Source organism: Protopterus annectens, chromosome 4.part0, assembly GCF_019279795.1.
Source record: "Protopterus annectens isolate FY-2018-M chromosome 4.part0, PAN1.0, whole genome shotgun sequence".
Lineage (NCBI taxonomy): Eukaryota > Metazoa > Chordata > Ceratodontiformes > Protopteridae > Protopterus > Protopterus annectens.
The window spans coordinates 1298573850-1298599047 of record NC_056733.1 but is presented as its reverse complement, the minus strand read 5'-3'; the positions used below and the strand labels follow the sequence as shown (position 1 = coordinate 1298599047).

General features: G+C 39.5%; 1 protein-coding gene across 1 annotated transcript in view; it reads left to right on the top strand.

The window, feature by feature from the left end:
• LOC122799847 (rap guanine nucleotide exchange factor 6-like) overlaps window positions 1-25198 on the top strand; it is a 1724571-nt gene that overhangs the window by 1055429 nt on the left and 643944 nt on the right. Inside the window, exon 6 of the mRNA XM_044069180.1 lies at window positions 5647-5799. Coding sequence (XP_043925115.1) covers window positions 5647-5799 — 153 coding nt within the window. The remainder of the gene's footprint in view (window positions 1-5646; window positions 5800-25198) is intronic.

The following is a 25198-nucleotide window of genomic DNA, read 5'->3' as shown; positions in this document are numbered from 1 at the left end:
ACTATAGTTCTTTTTCTTCCTGTAGGCTGTCTTTGGTTACAGCATACTAGATCTGGAGATTTACAGTAGAGCATCATGGGATATACACTAGGTCTCAAGCTTCTCTGAGAGTTTGAGCTTGAAAAGCAGCCGACTCGGAGCCGAGGGATCAGCTCCGAACCCACGTGTAAGAACAAAAAGGTGAGATGAACAACTCACATGGAACTTTATGGTAAGGACATAACTTCTTTTTAGCAAGAGGTTCTCCTTCAGACCTTTTTGAGATGCTAGGAATTGAGATATTATCTGAAAGGAAGAATATTTATAAATCTTTTGCACTGGTTGATGAAACTTTGACAGTGGTTTCATTACTTGTAATGGCAGCTCTACTGATATGACTCCCAGCTTAGTACTGATTCAAAGCCTAAACTCCCCAGATATTAGAGCCACTGTTCAAAAACAGTTGGTGTATATTCCAGGCAAATTCTAAGTCTTTTAAAGTGGTGAGTAAAAAAACATTTTAATAATAATAATAATTAAAAAAAAAAGTTAAAAGGGTGTTTTAACAAAGTAATGTGATTACAGAAGAAACAGAAAGTAATGGTAACATTTGTGTACAGCAAGTGCAGATAGTATAAATATATTTCAGTGCTCCTTCCTTCCTTTTTCTGTGTTAATAATAATCAAAATTATACAGCACTTAGTTACATTTTAAATGCTTTTTCCTCCTCTGTGTGCCTACCATCAGGCCTCCTCATCTTGGATTCAGGCCCACTCGTTCCCTAGCAGTGGGGAGGCCCTAGATCTGCTAGCGTGAGGACCATCTGGAGGAGCCATCATTCAGGCAGACTTCAGGCAGTTATGCAGTCTGGGGCATCCTGGCAATGAGAGAATTTGTGTAAGTTCCTAACCCTATCACAATCCTATGTGCTGACTAATAAATGCTGCCACCGAACAGTGTATCAGTGGACAAAAAATTCAACCTCAGGATGCCTACTACAATACCACCCTTCCTGTAAGGGATTGTGGCTACGTGTATTGTGCTCTGCCCCATCTTAATCCCTGAATAGGCACACTCATTCTCCCCTGCCAACATCAAGCTCTTAATCTCCTATTTAACTAGTGCCACCTGGGCCATTGCCAGGTCTTTGTCTGTCTATGCAACAGCAGTGGTAAGCTTTTGGTTATTTCATTTGCAGTTCTAGTAACATAGTGTATTTAGCTGGATAGCAATTTTTATGTTGTCAGAGGAGTTAGAAGAATGATTTTGAAGTTTTTGTCCTCCTTGTTTTGGACCATGTTATACCTGATGTTAAGAGGTGGGACACTGAGAATTATTTAGATTATAAAGAACACGCTTGACAGATAAAGTTCAAAGTTAGCATGGTCCCTGGGTTAAATGACTGATCTGAACTTCAAATCAATATTGGAAGGGACCATTAACACACTGATTCATTTGCTGTTTATTCATTTGCAGTGTTGGCTATTTTTGTTTATAAAGTTAGATTACTTTTATTATGTAATGGACCGTGCAACTTTTGGTTTGTACGTGATTTGGATCTGATTGATTGTCAGCATTTAAAACAGCTCACAGAGAAACTAATTTAGTCTTCTGACATTTTTTGAATGAAAAACATGAAAGAACTTACTCTGTGTTCTTTTCTATTATTTTCGATAATAAATATATTTTATTTTCTCCTGGTTGTTTGCCAGACTTGTTTTCATTTGATTAGTGCTTTGGATAAGCAAACAATTGGGCACTCACTCTTACCAGTTATGCAGATTGACCATTGTGTTTTGAAAAATGCCTTCCCAGATGGAGCTGCATCTCCAGGCCTCCTACTTTCCATCATCCCAGAAAAAAGTGACAGACAGCTTAAGCAGTACCACACTCAACCACAAGTGGAGGCTGGAGCCCAAAGTGTTTCATTCCACAAAAGAACTTACTCTCTGTGTTCTTTTCTAATATTTGTGATAATAACATAGTTTTTATTTTCTGCTGGTTGTTTGCCAGACTTGTTTTCATTTGATTAGTGCATTGGATAAGCAAACGATTGGGCACTCAATCTTACCAGTTACGCAGATTGACCATTGTGGTTTGAGAAATGCCTTCCCAGATGGATCTGCATCTCCAGGCCTCCTACTTTCCATCATCCCAGATAGGCTTGCCACCCCTCCGTTTTTTTTCTGGACTATCAGGAAATCAAACTGATTCTCCGGTAGTCCGGAAAACACTGTACAAACTCCGGTATTCTGTTTCAAAAAGGAAACAGACTATCGGAGTTTGTAAATCGGCTGATTTACTATGCTTTTTTTACAGAAAAGCATAGTAAATCAGCCAAACGCAGGCGGCGGGATCGAAAAAAGAGGGCGTTCCCGTTGAGTGATGCTGCCGTGACATCACAAAATAGGCGGTATGTTGGTGGGAGAGGGGGTGGGGTGGGCGGGGTTACTGGTGACGCGAGGGGCGTGGCTTTGCTCCGGTTTTAGCCGTGAACGAAGGTGGCAACCCTAATCCCAGAACAAAGTGACAGACCGCTTAAGCAGTACCACACTCAACAACCACAAGTGGAAGCTAGAGCCCAAAGTGTTTCATTCCCTAACATAGAAAAGGTCTCTTATTTATTGACCTATGTGTATTAAACAACAGATGTGAGGAACTGTTATAAGATCTCTCATATACTAGCAGGAAGTTTCAGTGCTAGCTGGAGAAGTGTTCTAGATTCCTGTGTAGAAATGAATGCAGTGATTGTCATTGATGTTCTTGGGATGGGGACCTTTTGTATACCTCCTGCCATTCTTTTGTTTCCCTGCACATGGCTGAAGATTGGAGTGAACAAGGCCAAGCTACTTGTGATAACCCTGCTATGACTAAGACAGTCATGGTTTTCCTAGCTAGTACGAATGGCATAAGAAGGTGCTGCACCACTCCCATAGCAATGCACCTTCTTAATGCAGGACCAAGGGGCTCTAGTGAACTCCAATCTAAAGGATCTCAAACTGGCAGCCTGGATCCTCTCAGTCTGATACATTTCATGGAACATGTCTCACTGGAAGTGCTTTGCATCCTGCAGGAGATGAGGAAATTTAACTCTAGGATGTTTAACACTAGGAAACCGGGAATCCTCCTGGTAATGCACTTCCACATATTATCCCCATAGAGGTCAAAGAAAGTCTTTCAATATGTGGTAGAGCTGTTTTTATGGGGCCTTTCACATGTCTCCATTAAGGTATATCATTTAGTCATTGCATTTCCACTCAAATGTATCCTTCCATCCTCAATCACTTTTCTCATTTTTTTTACATGGGGTCAGGGTGTCACTTAAACAGTGACAATCTTCTCGAGCCAAGGTTTACACCGCCAGATGGCTAGCCCTGCTATGGTAGTTCATCAGTACCACTCACTCACACACACACTCGCACCTACGGCCAATTTAGAGTGTTCAGTCCACCTACTGCATACCTTTGGAATGTGGGAGGTAACTGGAGTACCCAGAGGAAATCCGTGCAACCGCAGGGAGGACATGCAGAGTCTGCACAGAAGGCACCACAGCCGAGAATAAAACCGGACAACTTCTTGCTGAAGGTGACAACGCTAACCTCTGCACTACTGCGGCCACCCAGTGATTAAGTATTAATGAAAAGGGTGTTGCACTTGATTCTCCCCCCCAAAAGAAAAACAGTTTCTCTTCCATGGGTCCCTGATTTTTTAACTGAAATGCAAAAACCTGCTCCTGTCAACCAAGCTCCTCAGTTGTCTTCTGCAAATGTTCTGGTTGCTATCACATCAGCTAAGGGAGTATTTGAAGTGGAAGCTCTTACACACAAGGAGTCCTGTACATTATTTTCTCTGTCCTATCCTCAAAGCTTTCAAATCACAGTTATCTTTTTCCTCCAGCGGACAGAACAGGAGATTAAGGACTAGTGAAAAAGCTGTCCTTGAGGGAGTATGCCCTATTGGTGCTGATGATTGTAGTCTGTGTGTGGTAATGGAACACCAATTGCAACTTGACCAAGAAAACCTTCCAAAAGAGAGCCATCTAATGCCTTGGCTTCCTGTTTCTTCTCACATATTGATTTAAGATACTGTCTAAACTTCATAGTTGATGCTTAGGTTCTACATAACTATCCTGTATTCTATGTATGTACCACATGCACGGTAAATGCACAGATTTAGTAAGCAAAGCTAATTGTTTCCCTATTCACTTTAGAGTTCTGTTTTAAAAGTAGTACACATGAACACATATTCATTGTTTGGACTGTATTATTATCCTCCCTCCTGTTGTATTCAGTCAAGTTTTTTTGTCTCTGGAACACATTTATTGCATTGTTATTAACAGTACTAAAGACAGTTAGCTTGTTACTTAGCCAGCAGTTGTCAGTCTTACTGTAAAGTTAAAGTAGGGAGGCTTTATGCCTGCTATTTAGGGTGTTTAGTCATATCATTGATATTATTGCTTGGTTCACTTAATTTTTCCTGACATCTGTCATTGAGCTTATCTGTGGTTACTATCTATGTACATAGCTTAGTTCATATTAGTAACCCAGGATTTTGGTTCTTGGCACTGAATCATAGCATGGTTGAGTAATTTGGCACCATGTTCACCAGTCCTCTTGCTTTAGGATTTGTGCAGCAGAAGATTCTTGAATCAGAGCTAGAAACTGATGATGAATTTCACTACTCTGTGGGATATTAAGGATCTTGAAAGCTTGATATAATGTGCTTCTTGACTTAAATTTTCAGGTTGATGCAGGGTAAATCAGAGAGCAACAGATGGCCCTGTATGTTTCCCCAAGAATTTTGTAATTTGGGAAGGTATCCTTGTGATAATAGTGCTGACCTGGACTCCACAGGCCACCTACACTGTTTATATTAAGGTATTCATATATAAAGCAATGATAGTATTTTGTAATAACCAGTGAGTGTGTATAGAATGACCTATGAACTGTAAGTTGTAATTAGTCTTTTCTGTCATCATTTGTTATAGTATCTGCATTTTTATTTTATTACTGAGAGCATACACATGGCATTGGATTTTGTAAAACTTCATTTATTTGTTGCATTTTCTTCTGCTAGCACCTTAATGTAGTTTATGGTAATATTGTGGTAAGACAATTGTGTAACCAACTACTTTTAGTTAAAACAAGTGCAACATATGATGTTTTGAGACAATGAATTCACAGGTCCTTGCAAAGTTATTTGACACTATTTTGTAGTGAAATCACAGTATAACTGAATAAATGATGAACTTTAAAGCTGATTTTGGAGTATCTTAGAAGCCATAAGAAAAAAAAGATCTGTGTGGTAGACATCCCACATGAAATAGGAACTGTATTGACGAGCTGTTGGGTGGTGCCTGCACTCCCAGTTCATTATTTTAAGCCTGTTAAAGGTTAGAAAGGATCAGCAGATTTTGAAGGTTGGAAGAACTCATTTCCACTTTTTTACAAAAAGAGCAGAATTTTCTAGCCTGCGGTAACTTAAGTATACATTGTTTAAGGTTACTCCTTTTGCAGTAAACCCAAATGGGACTGATTAGAAATAAGTCTGAAAAGATGTCACAGCTTTATAACACACTGTTGTGGGAAACACATCCATGTGTAGTGCGTTGTAACATTGTGATGTATTACAACTTCATTAAATGTCCACATATTGTTTTGGGACAGTTTGTATGCATAGCACAGCAAGATTATTGGCGTATACTAAATCATGTGGAGAAGAACACCCAGAAAGTGGAAGAAGGAGGAGAGATTGTTATGGTGAAGGAACACAGGGAACTGGATCGCAGTGGGACCAAGAAGGGACACATTGTAATTAAGGTAATGGATATTATTTTTATTTTACATTTCTTAATTTGGAGTACTGTGGAAATGAATGAACTTTCAAATATTTAAAGCCAATTGTACTTTACTTTCCTTAAATGAAGATGTAAATGTATGCTGTGAAATTGGTGTGATTCAGTGACAAGAGAAGACTAATGGGATGTAATGTTTGTTTTTGAGCTATTTCTTGTCTTGTGTAATAACTTGGTTTTCAAATAAATAGCTGCTCATCTTGTGGGCTTTACGTGCTTGCTTCAAGACTAAAGCAATTGCTCTTTAACATTTTGTTTCATTTTTACTAGCTAATTTCATTATGCAAAAGTTTCTTCAGGAAGTGCAATTTTACTGTGTCTAGCAAAAGTTCAAGTCTACTTTTCTTACGAAACGTTAGTTCCTAGTCTGGCATATCAGGTCTACATCTTGACAGTTAACTGTACGTACTAAGAGTCATCCTTGTTTACTCTGAACTCTACTGTTCTTTATTTTGACTCCCAGAACAGAGTCTAGCATAATGCATTGGCAAGTGTGTGAACTATGGTATAATTTCTTTGTGTATTTGTTTGCCACGAGTCACAAAAAACAGAAAAGATTTTTGCAGTTAGAGGATGGTAACTAACATTAACCCTATTTTTTAATAGGCAATTTGTTTGCAGTTATGTGCTTGTAGTAAAATACAGAAAAGTGTGTAAACATGTAACTGCTTCTGTGGTCTAGTGGTCAGTGCTCTAGTATGAAAACCGGGAAGTTGAAGGTTCAGATCTCATTAACAGTTAAGGTCTAACATCTCCTAGCAGATGCTCCAACTGTAGTTAACCCTTGCATGCTCTGATTTATGCATTTGTAGTATCTACTAAAGAATTACACCATTAAACAGATTTTGATCTCTGTATTCTTTGGTAAACTGTTCAAGCATGCATTTAGGAACAGTTCTGAAAGCAAATATATTTTCCCAGTGATGGACTGTGTCTGGGCAAACAGCAACAGCAGGCTGAAAGCAGTTGTGGTATAACTTTTTCATAAGCATTTGAATGTTTATACCTTTAAGCAACTGTTTGAGGCCTAGGTTATAAAGACTGCTGAATTTACTTCAGGCAGCCATTCAGTAATTATGAGAAATGTATGAATTTTAAAGAGAACACTTGTGCATTTGTTTGAAGTGTTTGTCTCAGTAAGAGAGAGAGAAGTCCTAATATAGAATTGCATGCATCACTGGAATACATCTTAAAGACTTTTCAAATTATGTTGTCATTGGCCCCATTTCTTCCCTTCATCATCATCATATTATTCATCCCTTGCACTCATTGCAGCTTTTCAGTTGTCCATACTATTACATCATTTGTGATTTACTTCTTTTATGATTAAAGGTTACACACAAGTACAAAGTAGTATGTTTGAACACTACAGTTGCATATAGTTGAAAAAGAAAGGACAAGATATGAAAAGTGCCAAAACAGAAAAAGTACAGTACAAGTAATCAGTCTGAAAAAGTGACTTAGACTGAGATTATTAATGTAGCCAGTGGCTAAACTGATATAGCACTTAGGGCCGTCTAGAAGAATGACACTGCTGGAGCTGGCAGAGACAACTCATAATTTGTACATACATACAAATACATACATGCAGAAATTTCAAGCACAGACAATAATGCTCTTCTAGTCTGCCAACATACCAAAACAGTTATTACTATAATTAGTGTCCAGGTTGTTGTTAAAAATATCTAAGACTAGTGCTTACTTTAATGTAATTTGGTAGCCTGTTTCACACATCAGCTTCTCTCTCAGAGAACCAATTAGTAGTACATTTCTCATTCCTATAGAATCTTCCAATATATGTTGTGTGATGATTCACTGCTACTTTTTGATAACCTCAAACATTCCCAGAGGTAGTTTTCTCTAAATGCCTGATATACTTGAATAAGCTCTCCTCGTAAATGTCAGTATGAAACACTGTACAAGCTCACATATTTTAGTCTTTCTTAGTAACTTAAATTTTCACATCCATGGATGTCCTTGATCTGTTTCTGTTGTACTCTTTCCATTTTATTCATGTTTGTTTTCTTTTAAGGTTTCCATATTGTTATACCATACTCAAGTCTGGGTCTAATGTAACTAACAAAGAATGATTTCATCATTTCAGATTTTCTAGACTTTATAAATCTTTTTAGACAACTCTGTGGTTCTATAGCTATCATTAACCAATTGGTAGATATAATTAGAAAAACTCAAAGCTAGATCTACCTATATACCCAGGTCCTTAAATGTATCTACAGTTTCACTCTCCTTGTTTAAGACTGGAGACTTCCCTTGCTATGTGTTAATATTACTGCAAATTTAGAAAATAACTATCAGGTTGCAGTTTAATTTGCATTTGAAAGCCATTCTTTTGGACCACTTTTACATTATTTCACCCTGTTAATATCTGCTAGGTAACATGTAGTGACAAGCAGTTGTTAAAAGCATAGAGGTATGACTTTTTGTTTCTGTTCCTGATTTGATAAAAATGTGTGGCCACATTCTCAAAGGTAGAAGATGATGCAGTCAGTGCATTCTGCAGCATGCTATCCTGACTGCTGTATAAAAAAGGTCTGGCTGAGCAAATTTAGATATAGGAATATATAACCCCTCCGTCTGTGGCTGATGGAATTTAATTGACAAGTCATGGCTGAAAAAAATTTTTGGAGCAGCTCACTCACCTGCTTAACAAACAGAAAATAAATGTGTGAAATAATAAGTAAATGTCTGGTGTTATGTGTTCACAACTAAGATTAGTGGTAATGTAAAGTTAGCATCTGTCAAGCGAGGTAGGAAAGTAAAATTGTTTGTCTTTTCCTTGACACATCACCAAATGGAGTACCGCACCCACAGACTCAAAAAACATGTTTAATTCATCATGGCATGATGTTTCCTACACTTTAACAGCACTCTGGGATTATTTACAGGATTTTAAATATTTGTATATGTAATTCCAGACTCTGACCACATGGAAGCTAGTATATTGACGTGGTTTGGATAAATCATGTTGCCATTCAGTATCCCAGAAGTCATTGTTTGGCTCAAAAATGTTACATCATGCAGGCCTCTGTTTGCCTAAAGCTCCTGTCATTTCATAGATGTTGCATGCGTACAAAGTACTGAGAAAAACAGAACAGTGTAAGTAACATTCCCTGCTGTTGAATGACTACTTAAAACAGAAACAGTGCAAATGTCACAGAACACATTCAAAGTGCAGTTTACTGCTGCCTTTTTTTCTAATTTAGTTTAAATGGCACTAATTTGTGACACAATGTATTCCAGTCCATTTACTTCTCCCCTCCCCCATAACACTTACCTTCCCTAGCTGTCAAAGTCCTGAGGGTAATTTGACCTGGCAATTCCATTGATTGGTAGATCTCAGCCAGGGTGCTTGTCTCATGTAATTTAATCTTTGCTCTAACATTTCCTTTGTTAGAGGGGACATTTTTTTTTTGCTGCACTATAGCCATGGCCTTACTTGACCCGCGGTGGTGGTGCTGTGGTAGCCTTGTCGCCTCACAGTAAGACACTGCCCGGTTAGATTCTCAGCTAGAGCGTCTTCTGCGTGGAGACATGCATGAATGGGCGTACCTTCGTTGAAGGTTGTGCATCACTCCTGGCAAGCCGGTATGTAAAAATCAACTGCCAATCATTAGCAGACCGGAGTTCCGCTGTGGCGACCCCTAACCGGGAAAAGCCGAAAGACACAAAACAAAATAGCCATGGCCTTACTTGACAGCATTCACATCCAGTTTATGTAGCAACTCCTGTAAGGTCTTGCACCAAGGAGCTAAAGAATAAAACATTTAAACTATGAACCAGTTTAGATCTTTATTAATTTAAGTGTTAAGGTATCACTTCATGCTTCTACCTTGTTAAAAATTGAGATTTACATGTGCAAAGTGTGTTGGCATGCAGTGTTTGCCTACATATGTTTTTACTCCACTGGTTGGTTTGCAAGAAAAAAATTTGCAGTGTCCCTGGATTTCTCTTTGTACATTCAAACCACATTGCTACATTTTCCCCTTCCTTTTTCTTGTGTCCAGAAGTCACTTATAACAAAGAAATTTTTTATTATTATTATTTTTTTTAATAAAGGACATCAAGGTTAATTTACCTTGAATCAGATAATGGATGCCACTGCAAATAATCACTTTTGAAATGTTTGTGCATGGACAAAATCCCTTACTAAATCTATTGACCAGCCTCCAGTGCAATTGGTGCTATGGCTGTAATATACTGGTGTGTTTGCTCATGCCTTCCAAATATCTCCACCATTACATACCAGTTTTGCAGTTTAGTAACCACCTGACATGCCCAAACAACTTTATCCATCAATATGCAGCTGCTCCTGTTCATGAGAGCATGTGAATTCATTTTCAGACTTAAGGTGTGGAAGCCGCAATGAATTATTCTAGGTGCTTGTTCAGGTTTCACATTGTGCTTGCTTAGAGCTACTCTCATGTTAGGCCACTACGAATATGTTGCACTACCACCTCTGATACCAGGGTAATGTTTTAATCTTTCTATTCCCGCAGTGCACACTAGCAGTATCTGGTGCAAATACAACGGAGGAGTATGCAAGCGATACACAGCAGCATGAAAATTACAGAACCAACTGATATTGCCAACGTCCGGGCATATAGGTTCAGTGCCACCCTAACCTGCCTTTCACCCCCTAAAGGGCCCATATCTATACAGGAAGAATGCTTGATTCCAGTAATCACAACTATGCAGGTAAAAGCTGCCCTCTCTAAAGCCAAAAACACAGCATCCGTGGGACCGGACAACATCCCATGCTGCATTTTACATGAAATTCAGAACGAATTGCTTCCCCACCTAAGCAACATGTTCAATCATAGCCTCACATCAGGCTTTGTGCCCACTGAATAGGTTCATAGGTTCATAGGTAGGTACTAGGCTATCTGCCCGAGGACATTTATAAGCCTAGTCAGAGTGTGTCAGCTTTCGCCGCCCCATTGATTAATTAACTGAGCCTCTGTCAAGAAGAGCCAATGAAGTGATCCCAGGGATGTATTTTCTGCTACCCATCCACTCGTCAAGGTTTCTCTTGAAGAGTGTTAGTGAGGGGCTCTGCCTAATGTAGTTAGGAATTTTGTTCCAAAGCATGGGGAGTCTCTGTGACAGGAATCTATCCCTTCAGCATGTTCTATTTATTGTTGTGGCGAGGTTTAGCTCACTAGAGTGAGTGGCTCGCAGTGACTTGGATTTCTTTAGGTGGAGCATGTCCATCAATTCTGAGTTGGACATGGCTTTGTAAGTCAGGCAGAGATCACCTCTGAGTAAGAGATATGCCAGTCAGTTAATTAATCAATGGGGCAGCGAAAGCCGACACACTCTGGTTAGACTTATAAATGTCCTTCGGCAGATTGCATAGTACCTAGCTATGGGTGGTTTATACAGCCTATCCTTGATGTGGCCAAGGCCTTTGATACCATTTCCCACTCAGGAATCATAGAAAAACTCACTAAGCTAGGCTTCAATCACTGTATTACTAGGTGGGTTGCAAAATGGCTCACAGGAAGAACCTACAATGTGAAAACAGCTGACTCCAAGGTAGATTGCCGACCAGAGATGAGTGGAATCCCACATGGTTCAGTCATGGGTCCTCTCCTGTTTGGTATCTACTTCTCTCAAGTCCAGGGCAACATGAAGGGACTCTGGCTGACAAAGTTGGGAAAAAGCCGGTTCACTTGAATTAGCACATATGCTTGAATGTACTGGAATCCCTCACTTTTTAGCCCAACACCACATTCATAGGCTATTTCAACTATCCCATCATAAACTGGGGTACATATACATCCACTTACATACAGGATCAAAGATTCCTTGATTTTGTCATTGCAAACACCCTTAACAGCTAGTCTGCATACATACTAGGGGTGTGAATATGTTGGATCTGGCTCTCGCAAATGAGGGAATGTTGCACCCCCCCCCCCAGCTGTACTGTCTTCGATATCAGATCAGTTTATATACAGAGGTTACCCTTGAAATAAAGAGAAAGCCCAAAGTCCCATCAAACCTCAGAACCTTTAAAAACTTTTTTCTAAGGCTAACTACCTCATATTAAGTGAAGCTAAATTCCCAGCTCCTCCAACCTTAGAACGCTGTGTCCCATGCAGAACTGTTTATCAAACCCCTGTACAAGCACATAAATAACTGCAATGAAATAGCATTACCAAAACAAAATAAACTTAGGGCAAACTCCAAAAACAAGCTGTTTTTGTGGACCACCCATATAAATATTTTGTGCAACAAAAGAAAGAAAAAATCATGCCTGAAAATAAGAAGGGCTATGCCCCAAAAAAAAAAAAAACTCCCTCATTAGTCCCAGCTAGCAATTCAGGAAAATCTGAAGGCTCATGTTATGAAACTGAGTACTGATTAGACAACTGTAATGGCAGCAAATGGGGGAGTCAGAAAAAGCTGAGAATTGAGATAGAAAGGAAAAGAGTAGAACAGGTTAACAGCTTCATGTATCTGGGAGGGGTGGTTGAGGAGAAGGGAAGGTTGAATGAGGAGATCAAAGCTAGAATCAGAGGGGCTGTAGCCAACTGGCACAGAGTGTCAGGGGTAGTACATGACAGAAGAATGTCAAAGAAGCTGAACAGTAAGGTGTACAATGGTGCGGCCAGTACTATTGTATGGTACAGAAACCTGGGCAGTAAAGGCAGAGCAGCTGAGGAAGCTAGAGGTCATAGAGATGAAGTGCCTGAGATGGGTGGTAGGATGCACACTGTGGGACAGACAAAGAAATGAGGACATAAGAGCAGAAGCCAAAGTAGCTCCAATTGCAAAACAGGTCAAAGAGAACACATTATGGTGGTTTGTCAACATCTGCAGGAAAGCCAAAGACAATCTGTTAAAGAAAAGTTGAGACAGAAAGAAGATAAGTGGAAATGAGTGTGACGAGCCAAGAGGTGGATGGATTGTGCAAGAGAAGACCTGTGACAGTCAGGCATGAGTGTTAGTGAAGCTTGCGGAGCGGCATTGAATAGAAAGAGAGAGATGAAGACAGTTGATATAACACACTGATAAAATGCAATAGTTCATCACTTAGAGTCACCAAATATATTTCTCAAAATTACATTATTTGCAGCAGAATAGTGTACAAATATTGCCAAAGGCAAACACCCTTATGACATTCCCAAATCTATTTTGGAAAAGGGATAAAATAGTTAACAACAAATGTTACTGATTTTAATCAACTGACTAGTAATCATTGCCTCAACTCTAACTGAAATTTTACCATTGACTACAGAAAGCAGACACTATTATAAATGGTATTACTGACTCCTGTAGCATTGCAGCAATAGTAGTGACAAATGGGTTTGTACGTGTAAGCTGAGCTAACAAATACAAGAACCAAGCATCCTAATTGTATCCCACAAATGTATTTGCTTTAGAGATTTTAAGGGGTATATGTAAGCTAGGTCAAAAGTAGCAACAGAAAGAAATGCAGAACCCGTTACAAATATTCACACACCACTGGTATAGTACTGTCTGCATTCAGGCATTCTACCAGTATTCCATTACCCAAAGTCCACAAACCCTCAAAAAAAAAGCATTACAGACCTATCTCCAACTTATGCCTAATCACTACAATCTTTTGAAAAAAATAATATAGCAACAATTGTTTAAACATATAAACAGTTATGGTATTATTTGTGATCAACAGCATTGTATCAGAAATTCCTTCAATTCGCTGTCAGGTCTGCACACATGACGTACTTTTGAGGCAGTGTACCATAGCATCATACTTGATAGACTGCATAAATTTAACTTTGATTAAAATAAAGTTCTTTGGCTCAAGGATATAACCATTCAAATATGCACTAGCAACCTCTCTGAAATGGGAACGTGGCATCCAACCTTGCTGCAACTCATAAAGCAGCATGTGGAACAAAAAACATCAAATAATACTAGGGCTCTCTCTGTATATACATATACAAAGATCAACCCAGGACACAACTGAATGCACCTGGTATCAAAACAAATCATACGACCACAGCGTCCAAAGCAAGACTTACATTTGCACAAAATAAATAGGCAGAAAAGAAGTCCCCTCTCGTAACACTGCAATATCATTTTGAACAACTAGCTTTCAAGAAATCTTTCACACTGGGTTTGAAGTCAATCCATAGCCTCTGTTACAGACCACATGGTGATTTCAGGGTGAACAAACTATATATACAAATAAATGTACTTTTGGCTTGTCACCAACAGCCTTTTACTGATCACAGTATGATTGGCAACGCAACACAGTGAAAACTAAAGGCTGACTCTAACACTGTTGCATACCCCTTTAGAAATATTTAAAATATATATAGTACCTGGTTTAAAGATGGGGCTGATTATGCACATCAACCGTCAGTGTTCACACGGATCTGTGCAATCTTGCAGAGTAAAGTACTGGTTTAGGATTCCAACAGTATATTTATATATTGCGTTTTACCGTTATTGAATGAGAATACATTCCTGCACTATGTTGAATGCTGATTGTTAATCGTTTCCCTTCTCGTGACTTGAGGTAAAATAATACACTGGAAGACGCTAGATCACAGTAACTAACGCGATCGGTCCCAAACAAATAAAATTAACTATCATTGCCATCTTAAAAGCAGACTCCTCCTAAACACTGCAGCAACAGTGAACGGTAATACATAAAACACGGCCTTGATTACAAAGCAAGTCAATATGCACAAACAGCAAGGTGTAACCAGTGTAGATGAGCCCCGAACAAAAAAATAACATTATTAACACATACATATATATGTTTTAGTCTAAATAAATATTCCATACCTACAAAACTCAATCAATTACAAAGGTAACTAAAAACTACATGCACCAGCTCCGAAACCAACAGCAGCAAAGGGCCAAACTAAAGCAGTAAAGTGCAGAACACAATCTTGGGAGTTTCATACCAAAGTCCACACATGCACCCACAGCAATTTGGATGGAAACAGGATCCAGTCATGCAATCTATTACATTTTTAGGATGCACGTGTGGACTACTATATACAGAAAAGACGCAATTTTCTCCCTACAGCAATACATTTAGAGAAAGAATACCACACTTGCCAAGTTAATAAGCCATGAGAGAAGGTGCAGTACAGAGACAGTTGCAGCAGGTTGCAATGCAAAAACAGAACGTACTGGAAACAAAACCAGCAAAAGAACTTACTTTCTTGCAACTGTATTTGAACACTGAAATGGGGGAAAGGACAAGGGAACTGTGACATCACATAATGGGTGGGTTTCATGAATTTAGTTAGATTCAGAAGCCGGCTGTGGTGATGTCACTTTGGGGGAGGAAACTGAAAAGAAAAAGTACCCGAACTATGTGGCCTCAATGACGTCAATAATTGGGTGACTCCGGCAGGCTTTTTAAAACTGTGAGATATCCTATTTGAAAGGGAAGATATTACAGTACGCTAAGGTTGGCTCCAACTGCAGAAGTATGGTAAATTAAAAATATTTTAATGGGCGCATTTATGTTGCTTTATGTAGGGAACTGTAAATAGGGAAGAAGAGGGACGAGAAGTTGAGGAATGCTTGATAGAAACCCGTTGTACTCCTCAAGGGTATTATTCCTTCATAGGTTCATATATTGCTACTAGGCTAATGACTATGAGGGTTCTTACAAGCTTATCAGTGCATTCCAAACCATTTTGGTCACTAGTATCATGTGCATCTATATGGTGGGGGTGGGCATGGTAGTAGGGTCGTAGCTAAGAATTTGTAGGGAGGATAGTTAGGATAATACTTTTTTTATTGATGGCTTCTGTGCATGAGGAACATGGGAGCCATATTACTACCACCAGCTCAGTAATGCTCATTATCCATAATGCCTATTATACTCCAGTTAAATTTAATTATTTCTCTTTAAACAACAGTGGTTATTTGTAACTCTCATTCCTCTTTGCAAGCTGATATTTCACATCCTTTTTGGTATGTTCCCATTGTCAGCCTTTGATGAAACCATTTAAAGGCCAGACTAAAATTTATAAATCTCATCAGCATGGAAATGGTTTGGCTACAAATTATTTTGTGTGATGCATGTCAGAGAATGACAGAACTGAAGTTGGCCGTTTCATCATTGTCACCTGTGCTGCTGTGAAATATTATATCAATCAATAGGTTCATAGATTAGTATTAATCTAGCTGTCCTTGTGGGACATTTTAAGCCTACCTAAATTCCCAAATGTGAGAATCAAACCTGTACCTTGTCTCCATGAAGTAGATACCTTAACAATTATGCCACTATCATAATATTCATATGTTAAGGCTGAATGTTCCATACATTGTGGTTAAACATTCAAGTGTTAATTTTTTTTAACAAAAAATGTCATTATTTCATTATCACTTATGATGTAGGCAATCATACATTTATATAAATGAAAACAAAAGCATATTGACATATTTTCAGTTACAAATATTATGCATCACACAGTCATTGTCAATCAAACATTACATAGCTCATTCAATTCCTGCCTTCCCCGAAACCTCATTCCTCCTCCAAAACCTTAGTCTGCATGTATTGTTCCCACAGTTCCCATTTTCTTCTATGTAATGTGCTCTTAGTTTTTCTAAAGATCTCACTTACAGTTCTTTTATCTCTAATACTATATTCATTGTTTCTAATAAGGTTGGTTTAGACTTTGATTTCCATTTTGCTATTAATTGCTTTTTTGGCAGCCACCAGAATTAAACTCAGCAAGACCTTATTATGTCTAGGCAATTCAAATTCTGTAATATAGCTCAAAAAAATATTTCCTTAAATTTGCTCATCTAGTATTTCTGATAGTGTAGTCTGCAGGGATTTTTTTAAAGTCTGCCAACTCATTACACTCCCAGAAAATATTTTCTCAAGTACTTCTTTTTTGTTCAAGTGTTAATCACTTTTCAAAGACTGCCTACACTTTTTGAAGGGTCTGTTTAAAATAAATAAGAAAACAAAAATAACAGAAAAAAAGTTTGTTAGTTATATTTAGCTTGTTTTCCACTTGAATTTTATAGTTCTTTTTGTATTAACTTTCAGATAATTTCATAAATTGTTTTATTATTGCTTTAGTATACGTTTTGCTTAGTTATTCTATTGTGAGAATAATAGAAGTGAGGTTACAAAAAAATGAGTAATTTACTAAAAATCTGCTGTGTTGCATCCCATTCTGTGACCTGAGGGTACCAACAGGAGTATGTAAGTTCTTATATAGGCCAGAATTGTTTGCTGTTTTGTGTGTTTTTGCTGTGTACATATCTCTGAAGTTGACAGTTTGTCTGCTGTTTTGCCTGGTAGTGGATGATATAATTTTTATTCTTTTTATAGGTTATTTCATGCTAGTACATTTTAGGAGGCAGTAGAAAATAAAGAAAGTTTAACATGGAACCTTATTAATTTCTTGCAAGTTATCAGTTCAGAGTTTTATGAACGTTTTTGTTCACTTGAAGAGGCAGTGATTTCTTAAGCTGTATTTAGTAAAGTTTTTATGGTTAAAAAAATACAGACGGTAAAACATTTTAATTGAGTGCTTATTTCCTGTGGGGCTTTTTGTGCATTCCTTTAGGAAGTTTTGCTTTTGCAAATTGCTATAAACTAAAAATATGTTTCTCTGTGACTTATTATATGCTGGCACTGTATAAATCTAGTACTATTAACTGTCAAAACAGTGCAGACATTTTTTCTTTTTACTAATGTAGAAAGGCAGAGAAATAAGAGAAATGTAAACTATGTGGACAAAAGTGAATACTTTTAAGAAATATTTTATTGAAATTACTAAGCATAATGATATAAACATTTATCAATTTCATTCTTTGCTGCTGAATATAGAAATTAAAGACAATTCACAGAAAGCATAATTTTCATTATATGGATTATTGCCACAAGAATTGATGAAATGAATGGGGTAAGCCGGAGGTGGACACTAGTATCAACTCTCTTTCAATAGTTAGTTGTCTGTAGGGGCACATGGCTGCAGTCTTGTTCCTTGGCATTTGGGGGGAGCCCAGCTGTAAAGAGAGAGCACCCTTATACTCTACTCATTTCTTTGTGCCTTAGAAGTGGCAAAAATAGTAAGTATACTAAATGGTGCTTAAAGGTGCAGGCTAATGGAGTTTGGAAAACCTGAAACTTAATCAGTGAAAACATTGCTTTGTGGCACTCCCTACATATGAAGAAAATACATCAGAATTTTGACTAACAGTTTACAAGTAGTCCAATAAATAGTTGCAGTCATGCTCTTTTAATGACAGCTTGTGAACTATCGTTTTTTAAAGGTTAGGTGCCACTACAAGTTAGCACTTGGAGCAAGGGCCCCATTTGCCTCACACTTCCTGTGCACTACTATAATTTGTAGTAATTTTTCAAAGTTACAAAATCTAAACAGTTCCACCTGTTCCCAGTATTAGGAGGAATAATGCATGTAGTTCACAATATGATTAAATCCTTTGTAATATATAAACCCGCAGTCTGGCTGTCAGCAAAGAGGACTAAAACACTGACTTGTTAATGAGATATTTCCAGTTCAAAAGGTACAGAGTTTGAACCTTTCTACTTTAATTTGCCTGCTGTGTGACATTGAGCACATCACTTAACCAGACAGTACTTTGGGGCATTTGGGAATTTGGGTAAGGCTCCATAAGTGTCTTCTGGACTTCTTGCATAGTAACTGCTCATGAACTTGTAATATAAATATTCATATAGCTTTCAGTAAGAATTCCAGTTCAACTGATCTTTTGTTTATGTCTCAGGTTCATTCTGGCATTGCTGTATAATATTTAGGTGACCTGTCTGCAGTTATTTTCTCTGAATGAGAATGTTAAATTTAATATTAGGTAGCAGGGCCAAAGGGAATTTCATGCTATAAATCTTTGTAGACAACGTTTGGCCTACATTTCTAGGACAGCCTTTTTAAAATTTCAGAACAGTTTTTTCCCCCCTTGATCAGAACAAGTTGGTTGCTAATTGCAGTTCAAATGCACTCTTCTCATTTTATGACTGTATATCATTTTGGAAGGGTCAGAGCATGCTTATCCAAGTTGCTGCTGCCTTGGCAGCCATTTTTAGCATATTCTCAACTTCTGATATTTTACGTGGTCCTCTTTATGCTCATTTATGATAAAATGCAAGTTAGGTATGCATTGTAAGGTTAAGGGAATTAGTTGTCAGAGGCTTCAAATTATTCTGAAGGATGCTGTCTCCTTTCAGAAGAATTCATTTCTTGGGTTTCTCCTCAAAGGTGGTAAATAACAAAAAGACAGAAAGGACAGAAATAGCATAGTACAGTTGTGTTAGGAACTCATTTTAAAAGTGGATAGTTGTTGTTGGTCTAACTAATCCCCTCAGTTAGTTCATTAGGTTTTTTGATCAGTGAGTGTTGAGATGATGAACAGTATATGTTCTCCATTTTGGAGAAAGTTAGGAGTGAAGGATGATGCTCTCCCATTCACACACAGAGGAGGATCTGCTGTTGTCTTTTTCTTGCTTTCCTCAACCATTCGGTTTCAGATCCCACTTCTCAGACTTTGGAGCCATTGCTTAAGCTTCTCCCCTTACCCACAATCCTCTCCTAAGCCCCAGATTACCTCAGATCTTGTTTGCCGCTTTCAATGATCAAATTAAGCTGCAAACCCCACACCAGACATGGTTGATGTGGCTCAAGTTCTTAGGAGATAAGTAACTTAATTTGGGCTTTATTTCCTCTTTCCTTCAAGGTGTTTGACCTTCTCCTGCCTTCCCAGTTAAAAAAGAAAAAAGCACTATGTCTGTAATATTTTCTGTAAGTGGTTAGTGCTGTTTTTTTTTTTTTTTTTTACTTAAGGCTTCATGCCTTTTCACCTTCTTCTTTCTACTAGTTTTCTAGTAGTCTCCTTTACCACTGCTGGTAATTCTTATCCTAAATTGCTGGGGCTACCTTAATTACCATTGCCGGTAATCTTGCGTTCTACTAATTTCTCTACTCTGTTATCCTTTTATTTTTCAGGACTGTTTTTTTCCTGGTACCTTTAGGATGTCTGATAAATCTACTGGTTTTATAAATTGCTCATCTTGCAGGCACAAGAAACCTAACTTAGATGCCTACTCAGAGCACAAGTACTGTCTTGTGGCTGCTCATCATGAGGTGGTGTGTGAGATTTGTTCCAACTAGAACCACAGACCCTTAGTTGAGCACAGGAACAAGTTAGTTCTTAAGGATTTGTTGACTTCCTCCTCTTGTCTGCAACTTCCCTCTTCTGGTGGAACCTGGCAGAGAAATCTCAGGGGGAGAAAAGAGAGAAGTCCAAAGGGAGGCCTAGGGAGTTGAGAGAAAGCATTCCGCTGACAGCTGTTCTCAATCAGCTCCAGCTTTGGCTCCTGTTGCCAAACTATCCAAGACTGAATCTATGCACTCCTTCTGATCTGAAACCTTTTTCTGCTAAATTTCCTACCCATACACAACCTCAGTTCTCAATGGAGCTGATCTCATCAAGGCTACACTGTTCTTTTTTTGCAAGAAACTCTGTGTAGGGTTTCTAGCTCTCCATCTACCTCTTCGTCCTTTAGATCTACCAGGAGCCTGTTTGACGCAGATGTGGACAGGATGGTGAGAACATTTCTCAAGGCTCAGAATCAGGTGGTTATACTCCTCTGTCCATATCATATTGGACCTGTGAGATTTGGACCAGCCCAAATATCTTTGGTAACTCTTGCTCCGATCCATCCCTCAGCTGTGGAGGTACCAGATCCAAGAATGTCAGGATGGTCTGGGTTGGATCTGAAGGCTTGGCCTTTATCGAGTCCAACACCATCTCTGATTGAACCAGTGCCAATTTTGTCAGAGCCAGAGGGATCTTGGAGCCATAGCTTCATCACTGGGTCCAGGGTAGGGGTAGAACTTGGATGCTTTTGGAGCTGTCCCTTCACCTTGGGGCTTCAGCAGTAGACAGTTCAGCTCTTACTTCTGTGACAGGGGTCATGAGGAAGTTTTGGACTTCTCCAGGCAGGTGGCCTGTACTCTCCAATGGCTGGAGAGAGCTCTCCATGTGACTGGAGATAGATCTTTACCACCCTCCACAACTGCTGCCCTGGATCCTGAGTCTGCTTATTCTGTTTCACTGGAGCAGCCAGTCCATTCTAGTCTCGAGACAGTCTTTTTACATGACTGCCCACACATTTCCAGGTTCTCCTCGAATCACCCCATGAGGAAGTTCCTCAGAAGCTTAAGTGCAAGAGGAGGCACATTGATTTCCAGCAGGAGTCTTTAACAGAAGACACTGGAGTTTGATGAAGGAGGATCTTTAGCAGAAAGCAGTAAACTTGATGAAAGGAAGGGGTCCCCCAGATCACCCCTTGAGAATGTTTCATTCTGAGAAATTCTCAAACTTTTGAGACAGAAAGCTTGTTGGTCTTCCAAAGCCCCTTCCCTGAAGGAGTCAGTGTTTCTTGAGGCTTTCAGAACCATCTCAGCTACATAATGCATGGTACCCCAGGCAGATGAAATTGTGGACCTTATTTCCTGTCAGGCTTGGAAGGATATGAATGCCATAGAACCTATTCCTAGAAAGACTGACAAGTACCTAGTTGCACACAAGGACTATGTCCTTTGGAGCAGCGAACCCCCAGTAGATGCCATGGTGTCTGCGGCAGCCACCTAAAAGGAACTTGATGAAAAAGGCCTTCTGTTCACCCCCTCCCCCATAACAGGGAGTTTAGGGCCTTGGACAGATATGGGAAGCAAACCTTTGTTTCAGTGACCTTTGCCCTTCAGTCTCTGAATTATCTAGCACACTTTACAAGGTTCCAGAGGGATTTGACTAAGGAACTTACCAAATCCCTCTCAGGGTCAATTTAGGTGAAGGATAAAAAGATCATCTCTTTGCAACTGGCTACCCTTCAATTTCCATCAGACTCCTCCATATGTCTAATTTCCCATGTTATGGAAGGTGTTTCAAAAGTGTCAGGTTCAAGCATTACTGTTAGGGGACACTCCAGGATGCACCAGATGTACAAGGCGTCCTATATCGATACAGCCTTTGATGGATCTGCCTTATTTGGACCCAAAGTTAATGAGAGTCTGTCAAGGAATAAACAGGATGGGAAACCCTATCTGCCATAGGGATATGTTTTCTACCCCTCACGGACCCTTTTGAGGAAACCAGAAAGTGTGCCAAAATATGTGGTTCCAGCAATTGCGAAAGTTTTCTCAGGACTTCTATGGTAACAGATGCCCCCCCCCCCCCATGGCAGAGGTGACACCTCTAATAGCAGGCACGACCCACACGACAGAGAGGGCCCACAAAACCAGGGCTACAGAAGTCCATTTTACAAGAAGCCATTCCAGCGCCCATTCCACAATTGCTGCAGTCTGGAGGGCAGTCGGGGGGGGGGTGCTAATCTCTGCATCAGGGAGCCTGGACGTCCGTCACCAGAGATGTCTGGATGCAGAAAATAATTACTAGATGTTATTATATTCTCTTTTCACTTCTTCCCCCCATTCATCCAAAAAATATTACAGACATATCACCCTGTCAGAGAAAAGAAGCAGCTTTACAAATAAAAAAGCTGCTACTAAAAAGAGTCATCCAAGAGGTTCCACCAGACAAGCAAGGATTTGGAACTTAGTCGAATTTGTTTTTGGTGCCAAAGAAGACAGAGGACCTCAGACCAGTATTGGACCTAACCCACTTGAACCAACTTGTCAAACATTTGGAGTTCTGAATGATCATGGTTCAGTCCATTCTGTTTGTTTTGAGGAAGGATAATTGGATGTGCTCAAGAGATCTCCCGGATGTGTACTATCACATAAAAATAGACAGATGACCCAGGAGATACCTTCACGTCTGAATGAAGCCAGTTATTTTCAGTTCAGTGCCCTACCCTTTGCTCTCATCACAGACTTCCAGATGTTCATCAAGTATATGACAGTAGCTGCAGCTCACCTGAGATTGCTTGGATTCCAGGTCTTTCCTTACCTTGACAACTGGCTCATCAGTGCTCCCACCAGACATATACTGATGCACATCAGGGACTATTTGCTCCATTTATGTCTCTACGTGGGCATCACAGTCAACTACAACAAATTACACCTCCTCCTCACTCAGACCCTGGAGTTCATAGGTGTTCATCTAGATATGGTGTATCAAGTGGCATGACACCCCCGCCCAATTCCAGATTGTTCAATTTATAACATTAGGCAACACTTCTACTGGCTCTTCAGTTACCACCAGCCAGGCTGGTCCTTCAGTTTCTTGGTTCAGTGGTGGACTCCATAACCCTTCCGCCTTTAGCAAGATACTACATGTGAGGACTACAGTGGACATTAGCATTACAGTGCAAACAGCATGTCTTCTGGTGGATTCATGCACTAGATGTCTTACAGGGTTGCCCCTTTGTCCTTCCATTGCCCAGAGTCATGGTCACCATGGACGATTCCCAATTGGTAAGGGCATTACCCGAGACAGACAGTCTAAGGCACGTGATGCCCCTTAGAGGCCAGCCTTCACATCAATATCCTAGAAATGAGGGCAGTTCTCCTACTGTTGCAGGCCTCTTAAGACGTCCTTTATCAAGGTGCGATTGCCATACAGACAGACAACATGTCAGTGGTCTGGTACATCAGCAAAATGGGGGAAAGCCAGTTTTATCCTTTGTGTCAGGAGGCAATGAGAGTGCGCCAGTGGGCGATCTTTTCCTGTTGTTTTCTTTTGGCAATGCACATTCTAGGAGAGTCCAGCGTTTTAGTGAACAAACTGAGCAGATCTATTCTGCCTCACAAGTGATCTATCAATTTTTCAATGGTGGAAATGATTTTTTGCTAGTGAGGCCAGTTGTGATGTGACCTTTTTGCTTGTGCCCACAACTTCAAATGCAGGAGGGAGTTTGTCGTAATTCCCCCAGGGAGGGAGTCACCACGAGATGATCTGATCCACAATTGGTCCCCCGGTCTCCGTTATGCTACCCTCCTACACTTCTCATATCAAAGTCTTTACAGAAATCATGTCAGTGAAAGAGCAAGATGATCATCTTTGCCCCATTCTGGCCTCACCAAGTGTGGTTCCCATTCCTTCGGCCTCATTTGATATACCCTCCTTGGGTTCTGGATCCCTCTCTGGATCTTCTGTTTCACCCCTCCAGGCTTCTTCACCCGGACATACAAGCCCTCAAGTTGACTCTCCACTTGCTGTGATAGCTAGTCATTCAGGATTTTTTCTAAGGTTTTACATATCCTTATATCTTCCCAAAAAGACTCCACTGGGAAGATATACAAGAGCAAATAGAAATGAATCTCTATCTGGGCCAATGAGAGACACCTAGATCCCCTTTCAGATCCCATTCGTGTTGTTTTAAAATTTCTGCCCTCTATTCTCCATAATGGAGCAATTTACACCATAATCAATATACAGCTGGCTGCAATCTCCAGTTTTTATGTAGGTAAAGATAATTTGTCCTTGGTCTCCCTTAAGTTATGCAAAGCTTTCCTCAAAGGTAAGTTTTTACTCGTACGATCCCACCTCTTCCTTGCACTTGATAATTCTTCTCCAGGTCTTAACTCAATTTCCAGTTGAACCCACAGCAAGCATTGGGTTGAAATGTTTGTTCTGGAAAACCATTTTTCTAGTTGCTGTTACATCTTGTAGATGAGTATCTGAACTCAGGGCTTTGGCTTGCAAGTTGCTTTTTATCATCTTTCATAAAGAGGGTTTCTCTTCGCACCAACCCCTCCTTTCTTTTGAAAGTAGCTTCTGAATTCGATCTTAATCAGTCCATTAATTTACCAGTTTTCTTCAAAGAATTCTCCAGTAAAGGGAGAATATATGTTTCATTTGTTGGATGTGCACAGACAACTGAGATTTTATCTCCAGAAAAAAAAAACTTTCAGGAAAACAGATTGGTTGTTTATTTCCTTCTCAAAAGCTAAAGTGGGACAATCTTTATCAAAAGTTACATTGGCATGGTGGCTTACTGATTGTATTTCTTATGTTTATAAACAGAAAGGTTTGACTGGGGTCTATATCACATAGTCGAAGTTCTGTAACTTTGACTGCCATATGTACGAACACATATGTCCGAAGTTACAGAACTTCTACTATGTGTAACAAAATAAAAAATAAAAAGGGAAAACAAAATAAAAGGTTGTATGCAGGGGGGCAAGGCCACCTGCACCCCCCACACCCCCTTCTCTATAAATATACCAACCCTGAGGACACGCTACAGTGCAGTAAAGGGAAAATTTCCTTTACTGCACTGTAGCACGACCTCGGAGTTGGTATATTTAAAGAACGGGGGTGTGGGGGGTGCTTGCCCTCTTGCTTACAACCCTCAAGTACGTTCTTTTTGTTTTTTACAATCGAAGTATGACAACTTCTAACTTATGGTTTCAACCACA